The following is a 22,763-nucleotide window of genomic DNA, read 5'->3' on the forward strand; positions in this document are numbered from 1 at the left end:
ACAGCACAGCTATGTTTGAAGAGAACTATCTAATGTGGAGCAGCACTACAAAGTTCAAGCGCTAAAAGTTCCTGCATGTGTCCTGTTCTTTCTGCAGACAGGCTGCATTTTCTGCGATGACATCTCAGATCACTGTATGTTCTGCCTTGGGGTAGGAGGGATATAAAAGCTCTTGGTGGCCAGGTGAATTCCCCAACAATAAGGAATTGTGGATTCTCACCAATTTAAAGAAAGCAGCAGTCCTGAAGGCCAGTCTACTATAATCCTGTATTTAATCAATTTTCCAGGCATAAATTTTTTTTTATTTTTTTTTTTAGTATACACAAAGGTCTGTTTATTCGCATTTAGAAATATTTTTTGGACAGATTTGAAACACGTCAGATCTTGTTATGCAGTGATATGCAGTTCAGCAAATGGTCTCTTTAAAAAAAGGGGACAGTCTACTCCAGAATTTCTATAGTCTAAAAAGATAGATAATGCCTTTATTACCTATTTCCCAGTTATGCATAACCAACATTGTAATATTAATATACTTTTTACCTCCGATTATCTTGTATCTAAAGTCTCTGCAGACTGCTCCCTTATTTCTGTTCATTTTGAATGACTTGCATTTTAGTCAAATCAGTGCCAACTCATAGGTAAGTCTATAGGAGTGAGCACAATGTTATCTATATGGCACACACAAACTAGCGCTGTTTAGCAGTGGGGGGGGGGGGAAGTGTCCAAATGCACTAAGATAAGGAGGTGACCTTCAAGAACTAAGAAATTAGCATGTGAGCCTACCTAGGTTTAGCTTTCAACAAATAACACCAAGAGAATAAAGCAAATTTTATGATAAAAGCACATTGGCAAGTGGTTTAAAATTGCATGCTTTATCTGAATCATGAAAGTTTAATTTTGACTAGACTCTCCTTTTAAGAGAATAATTTTCATATTCACGGTCTAGAACTAGTTGCAGGTTTAGTGGAAATTATTTTTTATTTTTAATGATAAAAGATCCTTGATTTTCTCTTCTTTAGACGGACAACATTGCTCCTGTCTAATATCTTAGACATCTAAGTGGAACCAGGTCCAAAGTTCTTTTAACATTTAAAAAAAAAAAAAAAAAGTACCAATTTTAATGCTGAGCATATCCCACAACTTTTCAATACAACCCAAAGTAATACCTTACAGTGCTACAGAATTCTAAATGGACAAGTTACAGTCAATAACTAAAGCATGGCTCATAATTTCAAGTCCTAAGCTACTAGCCAGACCAAAATGTTACTTGCCCTTTCTGATACCACCCAATACCTGCCCACACCATACCCACTACCCCATTCTCTCTGCATAGTCATTGTGAAACACCTTATTGTGCAGTAATTCATATTTTTTATTTTAAACCATACATTTAAACTAGGGCTGCACAATTAAATCGCATGCAGCAATTTTAAAATCTCCACAATTTGCAATTTTAACCCCGCCCACTATGACGTCACCTATGACTTACAGGAGGGCTCCGCAGCGGCCACATGCAGGTAAGGGACGTGGCAGTGACTTCAATTGCCATACCGCCATGGTCGGGATGCGTGGCCCGTTATCTGCAGGACCCCAGTCACGTGGCTCCCTTCCTAAAAGGGAGATAATATCCCCCCTTGGCCAACCCTTCATGTCAATTTGTTGTCAGGGATAGACTTTTTGGACTGCTTATTCTTACCCAACACTGGGTTCGGCTTCCAGGTGCTTCTGGGAGGGACTTCGCAATATGGCCTCATTGAAAAGTCCCCCATACTTGCCTGTCAACTGAAAATGTTCCCCGAAACAGAGTTATCCATCTGGTGCCGCTATGTTATGTAACCAATTTAATGATCGCTTCCACCAGACGAGATCAGCACACAATGCTATATATTCCTCCACTGGAGGACTTTAGAGTAGAACTCTCTGAATAAAATTATTAGCACTGTATGATATTGATGCATATCTTATTGTCCCTCCCCAAAATAGCCCCCATATCCTTAGGGAAGAGTGCCCCCTCCCTTAGACAACTAGCCATTCAGGGAGAAGGGATGCATAAGATAGTGACCGGAGCGCATCAGCTGGTATCACTGGACTGCTTTTGAACCCATGTATTGGATTACCTGTTTTTAATAGTGATAATAAAAGGTGAAGCTTTACAAAAGATTTTCATCTTGGTGCTCCTTATTTGACTGTTGCTGATAGATAAGGTTAGGACTCACCTACCGAAGTCTTCATCCTTCGTGACTAAATCCTGTAATAGAGAAGCATAGTCTTACCAGCAATGTGCCTGTGAAAAACAGCTCAGAAATTGTAGGCGGTATGGGAACTTCCCTACGACCACAAATAGCCAATTATCCCAATACTAAAATGTACATGGTCCTTCCATCTCCCTTGCCCTCTCTTGAAGGAAACCATCTACAAGGGTCAAATTCAATTCTGTAGCAGAGCACCTCTGTCAACCTCCATGAAACGAGGCAAAGAACTACTGAGAGGGTAGGGGGGGGGGAGAGTGGGAGGGGTATGTAAAGCCTTATTGGGGGCCTTTGCCTCCCCCTGGTGGCCAGGTGATTTCCCAAAATGTAATGAATGATTTTGTGGACTCTCACTGCCATTAGAAAGAAAACAACTTTTCAATATACTTCTATTATTTAATTGGTTTGTTCTCTTGGTAATTTTTTCCAAAGGCACACTTAAAGTAGGCTCTAAGGCAGCAATACACTACTGACAGCTAGATGCTAATTGGTGAGTGCACATATATGCCTCTTGTCATTGGCTCAACCAATGCGTTCAGCTATCTCCCGGTATTGCATTGCAGATCCTTCAACAAAGATACCAAGAGAATGAAGCAAATGTGTTAATAGAAGTAAAATGGAAAGTTGTTTAAAAAAAAAAAAAAAAAAGGGAGGCGGAGCCAGCCGTGAACCAGTATGGCTGCAGAATAACGAAGCTCCGTGCAGCCTTTCCCCACAAAACACACATGAAGGGTGAAATAACCGGCTAAAGAACTTAAAAGTCACCTGAAAGGGACTAAGACCTAGAGGAGCAACATCAGTTACAAGGCAGAGTCGGGGAATGCTGTGACCGACAGAAAACAAGCCCAAATCCTGCGCTCATAGAAAAGACCCGGCGCCATCTTTAAACAACTGCGCCATTGAAATTCACAGAACGGCAGCACGATTACCGCCATACAGCAGGTTCGCAGAACAGCCACCCCACCGGGACCTTGTCTCTGCACAACTAAGGAAACTGGCCAGTACTAGATGCCGTCAGAGACTCCCGGTAAGCCCACCGGAACGGAAAATTGCACTCATCAAGCTAACAGCCCCATAGGAGCTGAGGAGGCATCTTCACTAAACAGACCGGGGTAAGCACTTAACCACCACAGGCAGCTAAGTCCCACATTATAAGCTACGAGGCGAAAAACACAATTCTATCACGTAATTACGGACATAACAAGGCCTTTAAGCATAGCGTGACATATTACGAATAATCAGGCCTCTGCTAAAATAAACGGGCCTAAATTTACACCTGCTGTCTCCTAGTAAATTTATCTTTTTCTACCATACACTGCACGTGGGAAACGGCTACATAGCCTCCAACCTCAGCTGCATTAAAGCATAAAGAGGTGCTGACAAAGCACATTTAACACTTGATTAGTGGCAGCAGCCATACCGCATTCCACATACCACAGAGATGGCGTCTAAGCGCCCTACTAAAGGTGATAAAGCGACAAAATCAACCACTACCTCTGTTTCCAAGCTTAATTCATACTTCAAAACAGTAGACACGGCCAGTTCAGTGCCTTCCAACAATACACAGTCAGATAGTGACATGCAAGAAGAAGACGCCGATACCATTCTACCCGAGTCCAACCTCCCTTTAACAAAAGCAGACCTGAGCTCTCTCCCCACAAAAGAGGACTTTACAATATTCATGAGCCAGGTCAGCCAGCTTATAAGAGACAGCTTATCTGAGGTTAAAAAGGACATCAGAGACTTAGGCAACAAAGTGCAACAATTAGAAGGACATGCTGAAGAGATCTCTGAACCAATCAATTTGCAAAGTCTACAGATACAACATCAAAATAACGAAATACGACAAATGCAGATGCAAATAGAAGATTTGGACAATCGTGGCAGACGCCAAAACTTAAGAATAAGGGGAATACCAGAAAGCATAACAACTGCTACACTTTCACAATATGTTCAGGATCTCTTTAGCCACCTATTAGACAATAAAGAAGATACCAACATCTCCATAGATAGAATGCACAGAGCTTTAAAACCTAAACCCCCACCCAAAACTCCGCCAAGGGACGTTATCTTGCGCTGTCACAACTTCAAAGATAAAGAATTGATACTAGCCGCAGCTAGAAAGAAAGCACCTATATGCAAAGATGGTGACAAGATACAAATATTTGCGGACCTAAGCCCGTTAACCCTCTCTAAACGAAGAGAAGTCAAATTTCTTACATCACATCTACAGGATCACAACATCCCCTATCGATGGGGTTTCCCCTTCTCCATAAGAGTTATCAAGGAAAACAAAGAAACTATCTACAAAGACCTAGAAGATTTGGACTCTTTCTGCACTCAATTAAATATCCCCTTACCAAGACAAATACCACAACCCTCGGATCAAGCAGAGGATACTCACATAACAGCAAACTTCCTACCAAAGATTCAACGCCAGAGATGGACTACAGTCAGCAGGAAACGAAAAACAACGCACTCAACAACCAGCGTCCCTCAGACCTCGACTTCAGACCCAACTTGAGAGACTGAGAATAACCACAGAACTCTAAATGTATATACACAGTCTCAGATGTCACTGGACAACTCTGTTTAAGTTCTGAATTTCCCTATTACTCAGATACCCATAAGATGATGTGTTCTCACTCCAAAATTAGTAAAAACATTCTCCCTTCATATACTGACTAAGCATAAGCAAGGGGAAACGTCAGTAGTAATACTGTGTTACTACCCGTCCTCCATATTTCCATTACTAAGGCCGGGGATGTTCCCCCCGATCTTGAACCAGTTCTTGTTTGTTTTGTTATTAGTTTGTTTGTTTTTCTCCCTTTACCATCTTCTTACTTTTCTTCCTGCATACCCCTCCTTACTGCTCATCTGTCGCTTCAGGAAAGACTTATGTTCTTGTGACCTCTTAGATTGTTCATTTTATTGATGGTTTCTTTTATTTCAGCTTCCCTAGAAGAGTGTAAGGTCTACAGGTCATTGCATGGCGGTGTTGGCGACTCCATCACTCCCCTACGCGCCCAAAGGTATATATTACGCATCAGAAAAGCGGACACCACAGACATGCCTTGTCAGGACCCTGCGGTAAGAGAAATAGAACACCACACTTTAGCACAGTACCCGTACACCAGAGACACATATGGCACATAGACCAATACTGATAACCTCCCAAAATGCTAAAGGTTTGAACTCTCCCACGAAGAGGTCAGTCGCCCTACAATGGTTCACCAAGCAAAGAAGCTCTATCGCATTCATACAAGAAACACACTTCTCCAGATTCAAGGAACCAAAATTTCAGAATAGAAACTTCCCTCTTTGCTTTCTTAATTCCAATGATAAGAAAAAGAACGGAGTAGGGATTCTTATACACCACTCTCTCCCTTTCAAATTGCTACACACTAAACAAGACACAGAGGGCAGGATACTCATTCTAGTAGGCCTTATATACAACAGACCTGTTACTCTGGTCAATATATATGCCCCCAGCACAAATAGGACTAGATTCTATAACAAATTAAAAACCATGGTACAAGAGATAAACAGGGGCTGCCTTATCTTAGGAGGAGACCTAAATGCCACCTTAAATCCTGCCATAGACACAACATCAAATAACACCAAAATCTCACCAAGACCCCCACACTCCATCTTTAAGTGCATTAGGCATCTATGCCTGGTCGACACTTGGAGATTGCAACATCCGTTACAGCGGAACTTTTCTTTCTACTCTCACCCGTGGGCAATGTACTCTAGGATAGACCATCTCTACATAGATCAGTCTCACCTCTCCCTACTGCACGACTCAGACATTATCCCGACGACCTGGTCCGATCATTCTCTGATAACAATGGAGTTAAATTGGCCAGACTCACCTACTCTTCCATTTATATGGAGACTAGACACGTATCTCCTGCACCACCCTCCAACCACACAAAAATTAAGGACGACTTTAACGGACTACTTCAACACTAACGCGATACCAGAAACCCACCATCTTTTCGTGTGGGAGGATCATAAGACAGTATTCAGGGGCGAGTGTATCAAACAGAGCATTCCTCAAAAAACAGTATGATACTCAACTAAACTACATACGCTAGAACTCAGACATAAACAGAGACCACAAGATAGAGACACTCTTAGCAAACTGACGAACATCAGGAAAGAGCTTAATGCATTACTTTTCTCTGAAGCCCAGAGGAAAACTTTACGACTCAAAGAAATACCTTTATGAAGGAAACCGACCAGGCAGGTTACTAGCCATCTCACTCAAGGACAGAGCTTACATGACACACATTCATAGCCTTAAGACCCCCCAAGGAGAAACTATCCAGGACAGTAAAGAAATAGCTGCACACTTTAGGGATTTTTACAAACAGCTATATAATCTTGAGACCAATACCACCCCAAAGCATACACAACAGATGATAAATTATATCCAATCGGCCTACCTTACCAAACTAACACAAGCACAAACATTAGATCTAGAAAAGCCCATTACATTGACAGAAATTCTGAACATCATCAAGGACCTCCCCACGGGGAAAAGCCCAGGACCAGACGGCTTAACCAACCTATATTACAAGACTTACAGAGAGACCCTAGCTTCACATCTGTTAAATAACTTTACGGCCCTTGACGAAAGAAGTAACCTTACAAAAGACTCTTTAGCAGCACACATCACAGTCATTTTAAAGCCAGACAAATCAAGCGATGAACCAGCTAACTACAGACCAATCTCACTTTTAAACGTCGACATAAAGATTCTAGGGAAAATTATAGCAAACCGCCTAAACTCAGTTCTCACCGACATTATTCACACTGACCAAGTAGGCTTCGTACCTGGCCGAGAGGCTAGAGATAATACCCTTAGAGCCTTAACACTAATAGAATTCTCAAAATATCAAAACATCGAATCAGTACTTATAGCTATAGACGCTGAAAAAGCATTCGACCGAACTAATTGGCAATTTTTAAAATTACTCTTAAAAAATTTAGGATTCGGCCCCAAAATCATAAATAGAATATTCAGACTATACTCCCACCCAAATGCTAAAGTAAAATTCAACAAAATTCTATCAGATGCCTTTCCAATTCAGAATGGCACACGTCAGGGATGTCCACTATCCCCGATCCTCTTCATCTTAATGATGGAAGTGTTTGCATCTCGAGTACGCATGAACCAACACATTAAAGGAATAGAGATTGACCAACAAAATTACAAAATAGCATTGTACGCGGACGACGTGTTATTCACAGTCTCATCCCCATCCTCGTCCATACCAGCAATCATGTCTGAGTTGGACGAGTTTGGAACATACACCAGCTTTCTGGTCAATAAACAGAAATCTGAGATCCTGAACATTAACTTGTCTGACACCAAATTTAAAGCCCTATCATCGGTCTGCCCACTACGACTTAAATCAGACACAATCAAATATTTAGGGATACATCTCTCACCGAATCAGACAACCCTATTTGACAAAAATTATAACACACTCTTACTTAATACACAGCGGGACATTAAAACATGGACGAACAAACCAATTTCCTGGTGGGGCAGGATCCAAGCCATAAAAATGACGACACTGCCTAGGATCCTCTATATGTTACAAACTCTCCCGCTACACCTCCCGCTCTCATACCTAAATAAGGTCCAGAAAACCCTTAACACATTTGTGTGGAATAAGTGTAGACCAAGAATCAATAAAAACACGATGTACAGATCCAACCTAAATGGTGGGCTAGGCCTACCTAAGATTGAGGAATATTACCAAGCAGTTACGCTACAAAGGATCCTGGACTGGCACAAAACGCATGAACACAAAGCATGGGTTACAATAGACTCGCATATCCTAAAAGCCCCCCAGGTCCACGCTCTCTGTTGGGTATCTAAAGACCTTAGACCCCCCCAATGCACTTACCTTGAAATTCATAAACAGCTCTTCAGATGCTGGGATCATATAATAGCCACTAAACATCACATATCCACATACAGATCACCCTTATTTCCAGTTGTCCTAAATGCAGAAATGGTAGGGGCCTAGACAAGGGATTCCAAAGACTAATTGAGTGGGACTACACCATCCCCCTATTCAAATTTACGGAAGCAGGGAAATTATTAGAAAGAGATAAACTAACGGATATAGCTGAAGGGAGATTTTCCAAATGGCTAAAATACGCCCAATTACACCATTATATACACACACATCTCCTTACAAAACGGATCTTCTGAGGAGACCCACAGCCTTTGAACATCTCTGCCTCACTGGGATAATCCCAAGAGGGACACTCTCCTTATCACGTAGGATCCTCATAAGCACCACTTCAGACACATTACCATCATTCACTGCCAAGTGGACCACAGATCTTGCAATAAACCTAGACATAGAAGATTGGAATAAAATATTCCGATCAGTTAAAAAATCCTCCTCTTCTACATCGATACTAGAATTAAACTTTAAAATACTCCTTCGATGGTACCTCACCCCATCGACGATAGCTAATATATAGCCCGGCACCTCAGGCTTATGCTGGAGAGGCTGTGGAGCCCTTGGCAGTGTTGTACATATGTGGTGGCATTGCCCTAAAATATGTCCTCTGTGGGATGCAGTTGAAACCTACTATAAACAATGCATCACAGCCAACTTTAAATTAACACCGAGGCTAGCCCTGTTGAATGATTTACCAAAGATATCATATCGCCTGAAGACGCTGGTCCTACAAATAGGCCTTAACAGTGCTAGAAAACTGATAGCTAAACATTGGAAAAAACCTAACACACTAAGCAAACCTATGTGGGCAGAGGAGGTTGAGGAACAGTTTTCCCTAGAAAAATACGGCTACATGTTCCGTAACAAAACACAAACCATCCTAGACGCCAGTTTCTTATGGCAAGAATACCTTTGAGACAATTCATCATTATCCCTTACACTACAAACACGCTATACATACCTTACTATCAGCTACTGGATAATCTTGCCAGGGAATGACAAACACACTAAAGGTCGGGGAGTGCCGGACCGCCGGGACGGCCCATGACATTTGCCTCAGGTGAGCGATGTGTTTCTCTCTTCTTTATCTGTGTTGATGAGGGAACGGCAGGAAACTTTCTTAAGTTATATTTTTGTTATTATATTTGTTTTTACTTGTTGGATTGTTATTTTTGTTATGATCAACTCACATACTCAAGCACTATGCAGCAAGAGCCTAATATGCCTCTCACCTACAGACTTTACCAGATGTTTGAACTATTTCTCAGACTAGGAACGCCTTAAAAGAAAAGACAAATCCAACCCACAACATATCTGTTTGTAACACTGCATTGCCTTTTGGATGTTGAATTTTGCTTGATGTACAATTTGTAAAAATAAATTAAAAAAAAAAAAAATCATGGTTCAGGTAAAAGCAAACCATTTTAAAAATGTTATGTCCCTTTTATCTTGAATGCGGGTGGTGGATGCTACTTCACTGGCTCCAAATGCAGTCAGTAAGGTTGCTTGGCTGAGAACCTTGTCCACCCACAGAATAATAAATGGGTGTCAGTCTTCAAGTCATAGATTTTGCTCTAAGACCTTAAAACTTTTAAACTGCCAGAGCACTTACTCTATGTACACTTAAACATAGTTTTTTTAAAATATTTATGTAACCTCATTTCTATAGCTGCAAATTGGCTATATTTGTCAAACTGAAAATCTTAACTGCACTGAGCACATTGCGGCATACAAAGCTATTTTTGAGAAAGAGTAAAGCTGTAAAGAATTTTAGATAAACTCAGATAAATATTAAAAAAAAAAAAAAAACACATTTTGTAAGTGGCTATTTAAAGTTTCTTTAATTAGGATTATTGACCCCTATTAAACAATATTCAGATGACAAGACTCCCAGCTAGAGACTTGTCCACCCATGTTCTGGTATTGCACACTCACTGTACTCACATACCATATACTGTACTCACATACCATATGGATATTTAGTGTCTAGCTTATCCTCTGCAATCCGGGCCCAAGGGAGGACATCATCATGGCAACCATTAGGCATTCCGTTATATCCAATTCCAACAATCTTGTTCTCAGAATTCACTATGCACGCACCAACCTAGAGCAAAAGTATCTCTCGTAAATGATAGCTATTTCAGAAACATCAATAGCCAACAAGGATGTTCAGATTCAGTCATTTTAGCCAAAACATACTGTTGTGGTGGCATCCCATATACCTTAAATACAGCAGCTAGACACAATGGAGTAAAGAAATATGCATATATTGTAGGAACCAGGGAGGGAAGTTGTATAGAAGAATAAATTAGGAGTGATAAAGAATATTTACAGAACTGCAATTCCCTGGATGTCAAGCATTGCTCTGCAGTTTATTACTAAAGAAGCGATACTTTGATTCTGGATTGTTAGCAGTCATCAAAGAGTATAGCAGGAAACTGTTGGTTTAAGATGATATCTTATAAATCAGATGCAATAGCAAAGTATAAAGTCAACTTAAAGTGAAAGAATTACAAGCCACACAAAAAAAACAAATACAAAACATCCCTTGGCCACAGCCATTATATAATATAACTGTATAAAAATCCATGTAAGAAGTGGTTACTCACAGAACTTTAAGGGATAGTAAACTCAAATATTTTTTCTCATGATTCAGAGAGCATGCAATTTTAAGCAACTTTCTAATTTAATCCTATTTTTTGTTCTCTTGGTATCTTTATTTGAAAAAGCAGGAATGAAAGCTTTGGAGCCTGCCTATTTTTGGTTGAGTACCCTGGATAAGGCTTGCCGCCGATTGGTGGCTACATTTAGCCATCCAATCAGCAAGTGCAACCCAGGTTCTCAACCTAAAATGGGCCGGCTCCAAAGCTTTTATTTCTGCTTTTTCAAATAAAGATAGCAAGAGAATGAAGAAACATTAATAGGAGTAAATTAGAAAGTTGCTTAAAATTGAAGGCTTTATCTGAATCATGAAAAAATATTTGGGTGTACTATCCCTTTAATATCTAAACCTTATTCAGATATTTTCAGAATTGCAGCTCCCTTCAACTTGACTAAGATCCCTGAAATGATGTGGTAAATAAACAAGTTAAAACAAGCATCTATCCCATATCAGGAAATAACATAAATAAATTAAAACAGATACAGTACATAATTTTTACTTCCACTTCAAAAACACAGATGTTAAATAGATAGAAACGTTCCACAACACAGTATTCACTTCATACACCAGAGTACAAAGCATAATACGGTACTTGTAGTTTTGCATTCAAAACAGATTAGTCAGTTATTCAACCTTAGATTAAATGTTATTTCTTTCACAGTTTAAATGTTTGACTGTTACTGAAGCAGAGCAAGACAATATGCCAATATGTACTGCATGAACAACTTGCTTACAAAAAGCTCTAACTCACATACATTATAGCATTTTAACTTTACTTACCTGGGAACTTGGATCTTTACTTCTCTGGGCTGCTAAAAATGCCACAGCCATGAAATATTCACACCATTCTAAATAGTCTTCACGTTTTTTACAACATGTATCAGCAACCCTATGGATTAAACAGCAAATTAGAATAAGTCATAAACATGGGGTATATATGTAGGTTTCATTACTCGTCTAAATCACAGATGTCATGATTGAACAGTTAAAGGGATACTAAACCCAATTTTTTTTCCCTTTCATGATTCAGAGCATGCAATTTTAAGCAACTTTCTAATTTTCTACTATTATCAATTTCCTTGTTTTCTTGCTATCTTTATTTGAAAAGCAGGAATGAAAAAGCTTAAGAGCCAGACCATTTTAAACTTAACTATTTTCTGCATGATGAGGAAAGTAATATTTATAGTACCATTTTTCTATATTTAATAACCATTTCATGCACAGTTTATCTATCTTGTTTTACTGCGGCAGTATGATGCACTTTACCTAACTGCCACTTGTCTCTGTGACACTTGGGGCTAGATTTATGAAGCCCCTACGGCAGCAAGTTCTCACTAGAACTTGCTCGCCGTGATTTATAAAGCAGCGGTCACAAGACCGCTGCTTCCCTAAGCTGTTCGCCACCTCTAAACTGGTGAAATTTAATCTCCTCGGTCAAGTCCGACCGAGGAGATTGACAGCTCCTGCCCGCGCGTGATTGGCTGTGCGCGGGCAGGATTGCACGCGAGCGCAAAATTGCGCTCGTGTGCAATGCCAAATACCTGCGGGTTATTTTGCCCCGCCACAGGCGAGCTGAGGCATACAGGGGCGCGTATACGCGCCCCTGTCCGCCTCAGCTATATTAAATCTAGCCCTTGGTCACAGTAATACACTTCCTCTGTTCATATCAGTAAAGCTTAACTCCAGCCCTCATATGTCACTGACAAGCCAGATCTAAGCCAATCTAAAGTTTTACCAATATGAGGTGAATCAGTGGTCCCACCTAGGCAGGGAAATACTCACACTCTGCCCTGTTAGAAGAGCTTGAGGGTAGAATTGAGAAACGCAGCTTTCTTTGATATGTCATGTTTACAATAGCTACATCAGGAAAAAAAAAATGAAGACCAATCCCTGGAGTACCCCTTGCCAATGTCCCAAGTACCACCAGGGTTACACAAACCACTGGTTGAGAAACTAGGAGACTATGATTTTAAACCACTTTCTAATGTCTATTTTTTCTTTGCTATCTTTTGTTGAAAAGCAGGGGCATAAGCTTCGGAGTCGGCCCATTTCTATAGCATTATATGGCAGCAGTTTTGCAAGAATGTTATCATTTGCAGGAGCACTAGAGGGCAGCACTATTTCCTGCCATGCAGTACTTCAGATGCCTACCTAGGTATTTCTTTAACAAAGAATATCATGAACAAAACACAACACCAATTTGATAATTAAAGTAAATTGGTAACTTTTTTTTTTTTTTTTTTTTAAATGGTTTGCTCTCTGAATCACAAACGAAAAAGTTTGGGTTTCATATCCCTTTAACAATATGTTTAAGAATATTTCAGAAGCATTTGAAATCCAAATAGAATTTGCAAATATCTTTTTTTAAAAAAAAACTGAATTTTCATTCATCAGATACCATTTTTGTCACATTTGATAAATATGGATTTGTTTGAATTTTCATTTTAGAAGAATAGCAGTTTTGTTAAAACTTGAGTTTATGAAATAGTTTTTGTACGGTTCACTATTTCATTAGCATTTTTTATAACACAAACTGATTTTTCATCGGGTTATTTTACGGATCAAATGTGATTTGTACAACAGACTTTAGTGTATGATCTTGTGACTTGATTAACACAGGAAATGGATTTAAAACTTTTGATTACGGTATTTTAAGCCCCGAAAATTTGACTCGTGACTCAACCTCCTTTCCACTTCATACTAGTAGTTATAAACGTGATCTTTTTATACTAGTAGTTATAAACGTGATCTTTTTATACTAGTAGTTATAAACGTGATCTTTTTATACTAGTAGTTATAAACGTGATCTTTTTATACTAGTAGTTATAAACGTGATCTTTTTATACTAGTAGTTATAAACGTGATCTTTTCATACTAGTAGTTATAAACGTGATCTTTTCATACTAATAGTTATAAACGTGATCTTTTCATACTAGTAGTTATAAACGTGATCTTTTTATACAAGTAGTTATAAACGTGATCTTTTTATACAAGTAGTTATAAACGTGATCTTTTTATACTAGTAGTTATAAACGTGATCTTTTTATACTAGTAGTTATAAACGTGATCTTTTCATACTAATAGTTATAAACGTGATCTTTTCATACTAGTAGTTATAAACGTGATCTTTTTATACAAGTAGTTATAAACGTGATCTTTTTATACAAGTAGTTATAAACGTGATCTTTTTATACAAGTAGTTATAAACGTGATCTTTTTATACAAGTAGTTATAAACGTGATCTTTTTATACTAGTAGTTATAAACGTGATCTTTTCATACTAGTAGTTATAAACGTGATCTTTTCATACTAATAGTTATAAACGTGATCTTTTCATACTAGTAGTTATAAACGTGATCTTTTTATACAAGTAGTTATAAACGTGATCTTTTTATACAAGTAGTTATAAACGTGATCTTTTTATACTAGTAGTTATAAACGTGATCTTTTTATACAAGTAGTTATAAACGTGATCTTTTCATACTAGTAGTTATAAACGTGATCTTTTCATACTAATAGTTATAAACGTGATCTTTTCATACTAGTAGTTATAAACGTGATCTTTTTATACAAGTAGTTATAAACGTGATCTTTTTATACTAGTAGTTATAAACGTGATATTTTCATACTAGTAGTTATAAACGTGATCTTTTCATACTAGTAGTTATAAACGTGATCTTTTCATACTAATAGTTATAAACGTGATCTTTTCATACTAGTAGTTATAAACGTGATCTTTTTATACTAGTAGTTATAAACGTGATCTTTTCATACTAGTAGTTATAAACGTGATCTTTTCATACTAGTAGTTATAAACGTGATCTTTTCATACTAATAGTTATAAACGTGATCTTTTCATACTAGTAGTTATAAACGTGATCTTTTTATACAAGTAGTTATAAACGTGATCTTTTCATACTAGTAGTTATAAACGTGATCTTTTCATACTAGTAGTTATAAACGTGATCTTTTCATACTAGTAGTTATAAACGTGATCTTTTCATACTAGTAGTTATAAACGTGATCTTTTCATACTAGTAGTTATAAACGTGATCTTTTCATACTAGTAGTTATAAACGTGATCTTTTTATACTAGTAGTTATAAACGTGATCTTTTTATACTAGTAGTTATAAACGTGATCTTTCCCATCAGACAAAAAGCTTGTCTCATTTTGCCAAGCAAAGTTAATGGATCTTAGCTGGGTCCTTAACAAACAGCAACATCATGTGGAGTTATAGCAGAAAGGCTCAGAATAAACTGTGCCGCAAGCTGTTAACAAAGCTCAGTTAGGGGTGCAAAGGCCGATCTCCTATCTTATAAAACATAATTACCCAGTAGCGATAAGTGCATTGTCACTCATTGTGCTAGAGCTCTTCAACAACAAAGGATGCGCTGCTGTCACTTAGGAACAAATTTCCCGCGATTGCAACCGAAAGCAAAACTTGTATTGGCTGTTGCGGGAACTCCGCCTGCTTCCTCTTGGGTATTCGCAATCAGTCATTGGGTTTAAACACAACTAGTCCTGCCCCTTTTACTTTATCTGTGACGCGCCCCCTTGAAATGTGCTGTAAATATCTCGCGCTGTTTATATAAACTCACTGGTCTGTCTGGCTGCCTGTGGTCGCTAGAATTGCAATGTGTTGTAGAGCTACTCATAAATAACAATTGTAGGTTAAAATAATAATACAAAGCCTTTACACTGAATTGTGGTGCCTGGTGTGTTTACTGTCATGTAAATATATTTAGTGCCTTAAAGAGACATTCCAGCCAAAAGTGCAATCCACATGGATCCTTTTGAATAGAAGCATTTTTGCTATACATTACCTGCATACACTATTAGCAAAAATGCTTCTAGTTAAAGCTATAGCTGTTTCAAAAGTGTATTTAAGTATGCACTGTGCACCAGCATTTTAAGCACAGCACTTGCTCAGAGAACCTAAGGTGCTTGTACCATCTGGTAATGAGTCAATTTGTTAATTGCTGACATGATACAAGCCCAACTGGCTCCATGAGCAGCTGTAGTATTTAAAATATTGGTGCACAGAGAATATCTAGTTATGCCTCACATGCACGTGCAGAGTAAAATGTTAACATTTAAACAGTTATAGCTTTTACTAGAAACATTTTTGCTAATGCATGTATATTGCAAACATGTTTCTATTCAAAGATGTAATGCATCTATGTGCATATAAATTTTGACTGGAATATCCCTTTAACTAATTTAAAACCTGTAGTGTTTCATTTAATTTGCTGCTAAACCACTACAAAATCATACCCCTGCTCTTTTTTTGGAGGTACACACATAAATCATACCATGTGTTTTGTTAACATCTTTTAAAAAGTAATTTTTGTTTGTATAGATATCCATAAATGGTAAAATGCCGTCATAATTAAAAAAAAAAAGAAACATTTTGTTTCATTTTTCATATTGTACATATTGTACATAATAAAAACCGCATTGTATATTCCAAACATACATTTTGTGGTTGCTAACTTTCTTGGAAAAAGGAGACCTGAAAACTATTCCTTTGCATACATAATTTTATATTCATGTTATTTGATAAAAATGAATGCCTAAAAGTTAATAAGAAATGTAAAATTGTGTTACTTTGCACTAGCTTTACATTTATGTAAAGTAAGAATTAAATATCCAGCCACAAAAGTATGACATATCCAGACATAAAATTATGAGACATTTAAAAAAAATACAAGATTCTTTTTCCCCAAAGGAGAGGACATTCTATACATGCTCCTACCAAATTTTATCTATGAGCCAAATGAGGATAGCAGTTGTTGTCAGGTAGTTGTGATTACTACTGCAATCAGTAGACAGTTGTAATGACATGAAACCCCTTTTGTTTGACGGTGGAACCTCCCTCTTTCATATATTTTTATATTGAGGGGATCATATGGGCCACTCCAGAGTCACCAATGGCCTGATTATCAAAAATTCAATAACATTGACGAAGTCTTGCAATTTTTTTTTACTGTTATATTGTAATCAGGGTGGATTTGATTTAAATCACAATTTAAATCTTTAGTCAGTAAGACCGATTTAAATTGATTTAAATCATATGAATAAAAACTATTAGCTGCTAAAAATATAGATTTATTGAAAAATATTAAAACATGGCACATACTTTAACCCCTTCACTACCAGGATTTTCAGATAAGAGTTTGCCCAAAAATACTGTAGATTTTTTATTATTTTGGCTATCACTCCATTTAAGCAGAAATAGAGCCTTTTTTAAAAAAAATACAAATATTATTTACCTGTCAAAACGATATTTTTCTTTAAGTAGACAACACAAGGTATTCATATAGACCCAATTTGGTATATTTCATGCAACCATTTTACCGCCAAATGCGATCATACAAAATAACTTTAACTTTTTTACAAACTTTGGGTTTCTAATTGAAATTATTTGCATACCTCTTGTGAAATCACAATACAAATTATTGTAAAAGCTTCTCTGTGATCCCCTTTGTTCAGAAATAGCAGAGATACATGGCTTGGTTTTTTGGTAATTAGAAAGCCCCTAATTGAAGCTGTGGATCACGCTTCTATTATTCCCAGTAGGGAAGGGGTTAATTGTGTAGCTTATAAGGTTAAATTTAACTGTAGTGTAGAGATTACCCTCCCACCCCCGATTCCTCCCAAACAGCTCTCCCTCCACACACACACTCATCCCCACCACCATCTTAGGTACTGGCAGACAGTATGCAGTTTAGTTTTTTGTTGTTTTGTTTATATATATATATATATATATATATATATATATATATATATATATATATATATATATATATATATATATATATATATATATTTATACACATATACACATTTCTGCAGTGTAGTGATCCTCCTCAACCCTCCCATCTCCTTGATTCCCCCACATAGCTCTCTAACCTCTCCCCTCCCACTAATGTGGACCATCTTTGCTACTGGCAGCTGTCTTTACGTAATTAATACATATATATTTTTTATTTGATCCTTAGTTTGGGCCTTCCACATACCAATCCTACCTTTTTTCTGTAGTGTAGCTCCTCATCCCTCTCCCTTAATTTTTTTTTCTGCAGTGTAGGGCCAATCCTTCTTCTTCCAGCCTCACTCCCCACTCCGCCACTGGGCCACCCACCTGCTTCCTGCTTTCCCTCCCACCAACAGATGATCGTTACAGATGGTGAAGCGCACAGTGTCACCATCTGTAACGATCTGGCATCTGCCTTCATATGCAACTGGAGCACCAATCGTGCTCTGTTTCAATATGCAGACAGATGCCTGCAGTTCAGGAAGACTAACTCTCGCAATGTATATATACATTATGCGCTATGATGAGCTTTGTACCGTATGACATATATATATATATTCTATTGGGTCAAGGGGTTAAAATATAAAATATAGACATGCCAGGCACGTCTTACATGTTTTGGCCCTGACAGCCTTAATCATAGACATCATGCTCCACCACCTGCATACATTTATATGCTTACTACATCTTTCATTGGTCATCTAGGCATGCCTACTTTAAGTTTAAAAGCTTGTACAGGATCCTTAGAGGTATAGTGTTAACCTCTATGGACATATCAGTTCCTACACAAATATATGCGATTATAATTTTAAGCATTGCACCATCAAATGTATGCATACACAATGATGATTTAAGGAAAATGCATGGATAAATAATAGGAACTAATATATCAACTTGATGAAATAAAGTATTAAAGTAATGGAATTGCAGATGTTATTTGTGAAAAAAATACAGTACCACTGATTCAAACTTGGACAGCCATAATATAGTTTCTTAAAATTTCGTATTCCTGACAATAGTTGCAAAGCTATCTTCATATAATCTCAACTACTTATCGCTTTAGAGAAAAGTAACGGCTGCACTATAAACACAGTGATCACTATATCTTGATGTTTGCAATATGTTTGTAAATACAATCAATACATTTTATTTCCAAACGTTATGATATTCTAAGTGTCATTTACACACGTAACAAAGTTGGAAGATTTCAAAATAACAGTTTACAATTCAAATACTGGTTATAGCAACATCTTTGTGAATAGTCATTTGTAACCAAAGGAATGAGTACAAGGGGATATATATTCAAACCTGGTAGTAACATTGCTGTTCTCACTCATTGTCAAAAGTTAACATCTCCCTCAATATTCGTACCTCGAGTTCTTCGTGTTTGCAGGGTAAATTTAAAAAATAACTCCCTTTTAAGGAGGTCTTGAACCCTGTCTCGCCCTCGTGGTTTGATTTTAACCAAATCAATAACCATCCACGTAAAGGTATTCATTCGCTGTTAATGTTCATAAATAAAGTGCTTAGCCACTCCTGAACATGCATCCCCCCTCTCTATATCCTTGAGATGTCCCCTAATCCTGTTACGGATCTCCCTAGTAGTGCACCCTACTTACTGGATGTTACATGTTGTTCAAGTAACCAAATAAATAGCACAGTCTGATTGTGCAGTAGTGTAATTGAATGATTATCTATGTACTGCTTGATTGAAATATTTTACTCACTTCTACAAAGTCACAGGCTATGCAACTCCTCGCAACACATTAATAATGACCTTTACAGTATAACCAACTAGTCTTACATTTTGGCCTGTTTAATGGTGGGAGCATGTTCCCTAATATAACATTACAACGTGACATAAATTTACATCCCTCTTTTACAACTTCCCTAAAGGGACACTGAACCCAATTTTTTTTTCTTTTGTGATTCAGATAGAGCATGACATTTTTAGCAACTTTCTAATTTACTCCTATTATCACATTTTCTTCATTCTCTTGGTATCTTTATTTGAAATGCAAGAATGTAAGTTTAGATGCTGGCCCATTTTTGGTGAACAACCTGGGTTGTTCTTGCTGATTGGTGAATAAAATCATCCATCAATAAACAAGTGCTGTCCAGAGTACTGAACAAAAAAGAAAAATCTTAGATGCCTTCTTTTTCAATTACAGATAGCAAGAGAACAAAGAAAAATTGATAATAGAGTAAATTAGAAAGTTGCTTAAAATTGCATGCTCTATCTAAATCACAAAAGAAAAAATTTAGGTTCAGTGTCCCTTTAAGGTGTTCATCTGCCCTTAAGATTGGGAGGTTTTTTGCTTATTACGTTAAAAACAGCATGAAATTGGTTACTATAGGCCGTTATAAAAGTTAACAACTCATTTTTATTCTTAGACCTAGGGGACTTTGTGGTATTGAGTAGTACTTCCCTACTCATATTTTTTACCTAATCAAATGCTCTCTGTATTGGTTTGTCTGAATGGCCTCATGCTCTTAATCTAAGCAACAATGCCTTGTTTTCACCCAGAAAAGTATCATCTTAATTCGCAAAAGAACTTTCCTTTTGCCACCCTACAGTTCATATGTCTAGGGTGGCAACTTCTGCCATTTGCAGTAATTGGTTTGATATATATGGGTAGATTTATAGGGGTAGAGTTAACAACAGTTGAGCGGACATGATTCGCTGTAGCGAATCATGTCCGCTCGACCTCGCTAAATTCTGGCTGCTTACGCTGTCAGCATTTAACGTCGCACAAACATTTCTGGTGAAATACTTGTGCAATGCCGCCCCCTGCTCACTGGTGGCCAGCAGGGGCCATCAATCATCCCGATCAGATCGGGATGATTTCAGTATGACCCCTGCTTCTTAACATCCTTTTCAGGTGGACCTGAAACGATGGGGCTCCGAAGCAGCATCCACTGCTTAATAAATGGAGCCCATAGACTAGTGATGGTCCTGCCTGATGGTCCCCTATCAAATTATTATTATTAGATCCAGGTATGGAATATGTGTCTTGCGATAGTGTGGCGTAAACTGCAAACCCACTTAATTATCATTGCCAGGGGCACCCTTAGCATTTGCGGGCCCCACAACCCAGAGCTTGTATGCCTGCCCCTGTATGGCCCACCTATATCCCAACATTCAGTTTTACCTATTAAACAATATATTATATATTACATCTCCTGATACCATAAACACTTCTTCATAAACTAATACAGGATATACATTGCAACTTTTCGTACCCTCACCCCTGAAAGTGCATGGCCCCCCAATGCGTAGGGCCCTGCACCGGCTCCCCTGCCCAAGAGGCAGGCCTCTGATCACTGAGATAGCAAACAAATCTCTTACTCTATTCCTCATTTCCCAGTCAGACAAATAATACACTGTCTATCTCTTTTGTATCATATTAGAGCTTTGAAGAAAGGATTATTATCTGTATAGACATGGGACAGCTCTCACCAACCCATAAACAGGTTGGCGTAAGTGGGGGCAAATTTAGCCCCCATGGCTGTCCCTCATCTCTGCAGGAAAATTGCTGGTCAAACTGAAAATAATTATGCATCAGCAGGAATTGTAGAACTCTCAACACATATGCTTTAATTATAATTTATCTTAAATAGAAAATATCTTTAGAAATATTTTTCCTCAAAAAGCATTTAAAAAATATTTTTTTTTTATTTTTTTAAATCATTGATTTTTATCCACCCTGATTGTAATGTAGGTGTCTTTATTTCTCATCCAAAATTCTGCATAGAAATATAAAAAGTTCTCAAGCTGAAATGTGCCTTACTAAAGTTTTTGAGGGACCTCACAGTACTGACAGAACTTCTAAGATAATCTTGCCAGTCCAGAGAGATTTAGAGAATTGGGACTCCCAAAATAGGGTAAATGCTGTGAGGTGTTTGTGATTGTTATGAGTCACCTGACAGCTGGACAAACAAAGGACCATTTATTTTAACACCTTGCACCACATGGATGAAGGTACTACGTCACACAGTACTTTGCCCAGTGTACTATGTTGATGGAGTACCTACGTTCAAAACTGCAGCTGGGGGCAGAAGACATTTGCCTATTTGCCTTTATATAGTAAGGGAGCGCAGGTCATGCTATATGAAGGCAGATTGATGATCGTTACACAGAGTGACACTGTCTTTGTCACTTTTTCTAACGATCCTCTGTTGCTGCCGAGTGGGAGTGGTAGGAGGGAGGCACTGGCAGGTGGGAGGCACAGCGGAGGAGGGGGGAGTGGCGGGGTTCACTACATTACGGAAACACGATTAGGAAGGGAGGGACCCTACGCCAGTAACAAACATGGCAGCTAGCAGTGGTAAGGGGAAGGGTTAGAGAGCTGTTGGGGGGGATCAGGGAGGTGGGATGGTGAAGAGGAATTTACACTACAGAAATATAAAAAAAATATGTAAAACCCTAAACTGCATACTAGCAGACTGTCCTCCAGTGAGAAACCCAAAGTTTGCCAAAAAGTTAATGATTGCTTTTTTATTATAAACATATTAGGCAGCCAAATAGTGGCATCAAATATACCAAAATGGACCTAGATCAATACCTTGGGTTAACTACTTTAAAAATATATATTGTTTTCATAGGTAAATAAAAAACAAAGGTTCTATTTAAATGGAGTGAAAGCAAAATTGCTAAAAATTCTCCTGTACTTTGGGCCAGTTTTTCTCTGAAATTCCCGGTAGCGAAGGGGTTAAAGAACAGCATTAAAGCTTTTAAGTAAGGGGTCTCATATCCCGCTATGTACTTGAGGATACCCCACCATCCTGATTTTGTTCTATATGCCTATGGTTCTATCAGGTGTTCCACTCCCCCTCCACAGAAAATCTCTCTAGTGTCCAGAGTGTGGAAAAGGGACTAATCATTTGTAAGATTAGATTTTATCTTTGCAAAAGAGGTGTCACTTTTCTTTTAGTATAATCAAGGAGGTAAATAGTGAATCCATTAGAACCCCCAACCCCCCCCCCCCCCTTGCCAAAGCTGCTTGTTTTTTTTTTACAGCTATCACCTGCAATCTAGAGGGA

The 22,763-nt window shown here is 38.1% G+C and overlaps 1 protein-coding gene across 1 annotated transcript in view; it reads right to left on the bottom strand.

Moving 5' to 3' along the window:
* Positions 1 to 15,314, bottom strand: part of DCTD (dCMP deaminase) — a 91,829-nt gene extending 76,515 nt beyond the window's left edge. The window contains exons 1-3 of the mRNA XM_053703861.1: positions 15,237 to 15,314; positions 11,685 to 11,793; positions 10,211 to 10,346 (exon numbers count right to left, since the gene is read on the bottom strand). Coding sequence (XP_053559836.1) covers positions 10,211 to 10,346; positions 11,685 to 11,793; positions 15,237 to 15,265 — 274 coding nt within the window. The 5' untranslated portion in view covers positions 15,266 to 15,314. The remainder of the gene's footprint in view (positions 1 to 10,210; positions 10,347 to 11,684; positions 11,794 to 15,236) is intronic.
* Positions 15,315 to 22,763: the final 7,449 nt, after the last annotated feature.

The sequence above is a fragment of the Bombina bombina genome, chromosome 2 (assembly GCF_027579735.1).
Source record: "Bombina bombina isolate aBomBom1 chromosome 2, aBomBom1.pri, whole genome shotgun sequence".
Lineage (NCBI taxonomy): Eukaryota > Metazoa > Chordata > Amphibia > Anura > Bombinatoridae > Bombina > Bombina bombina.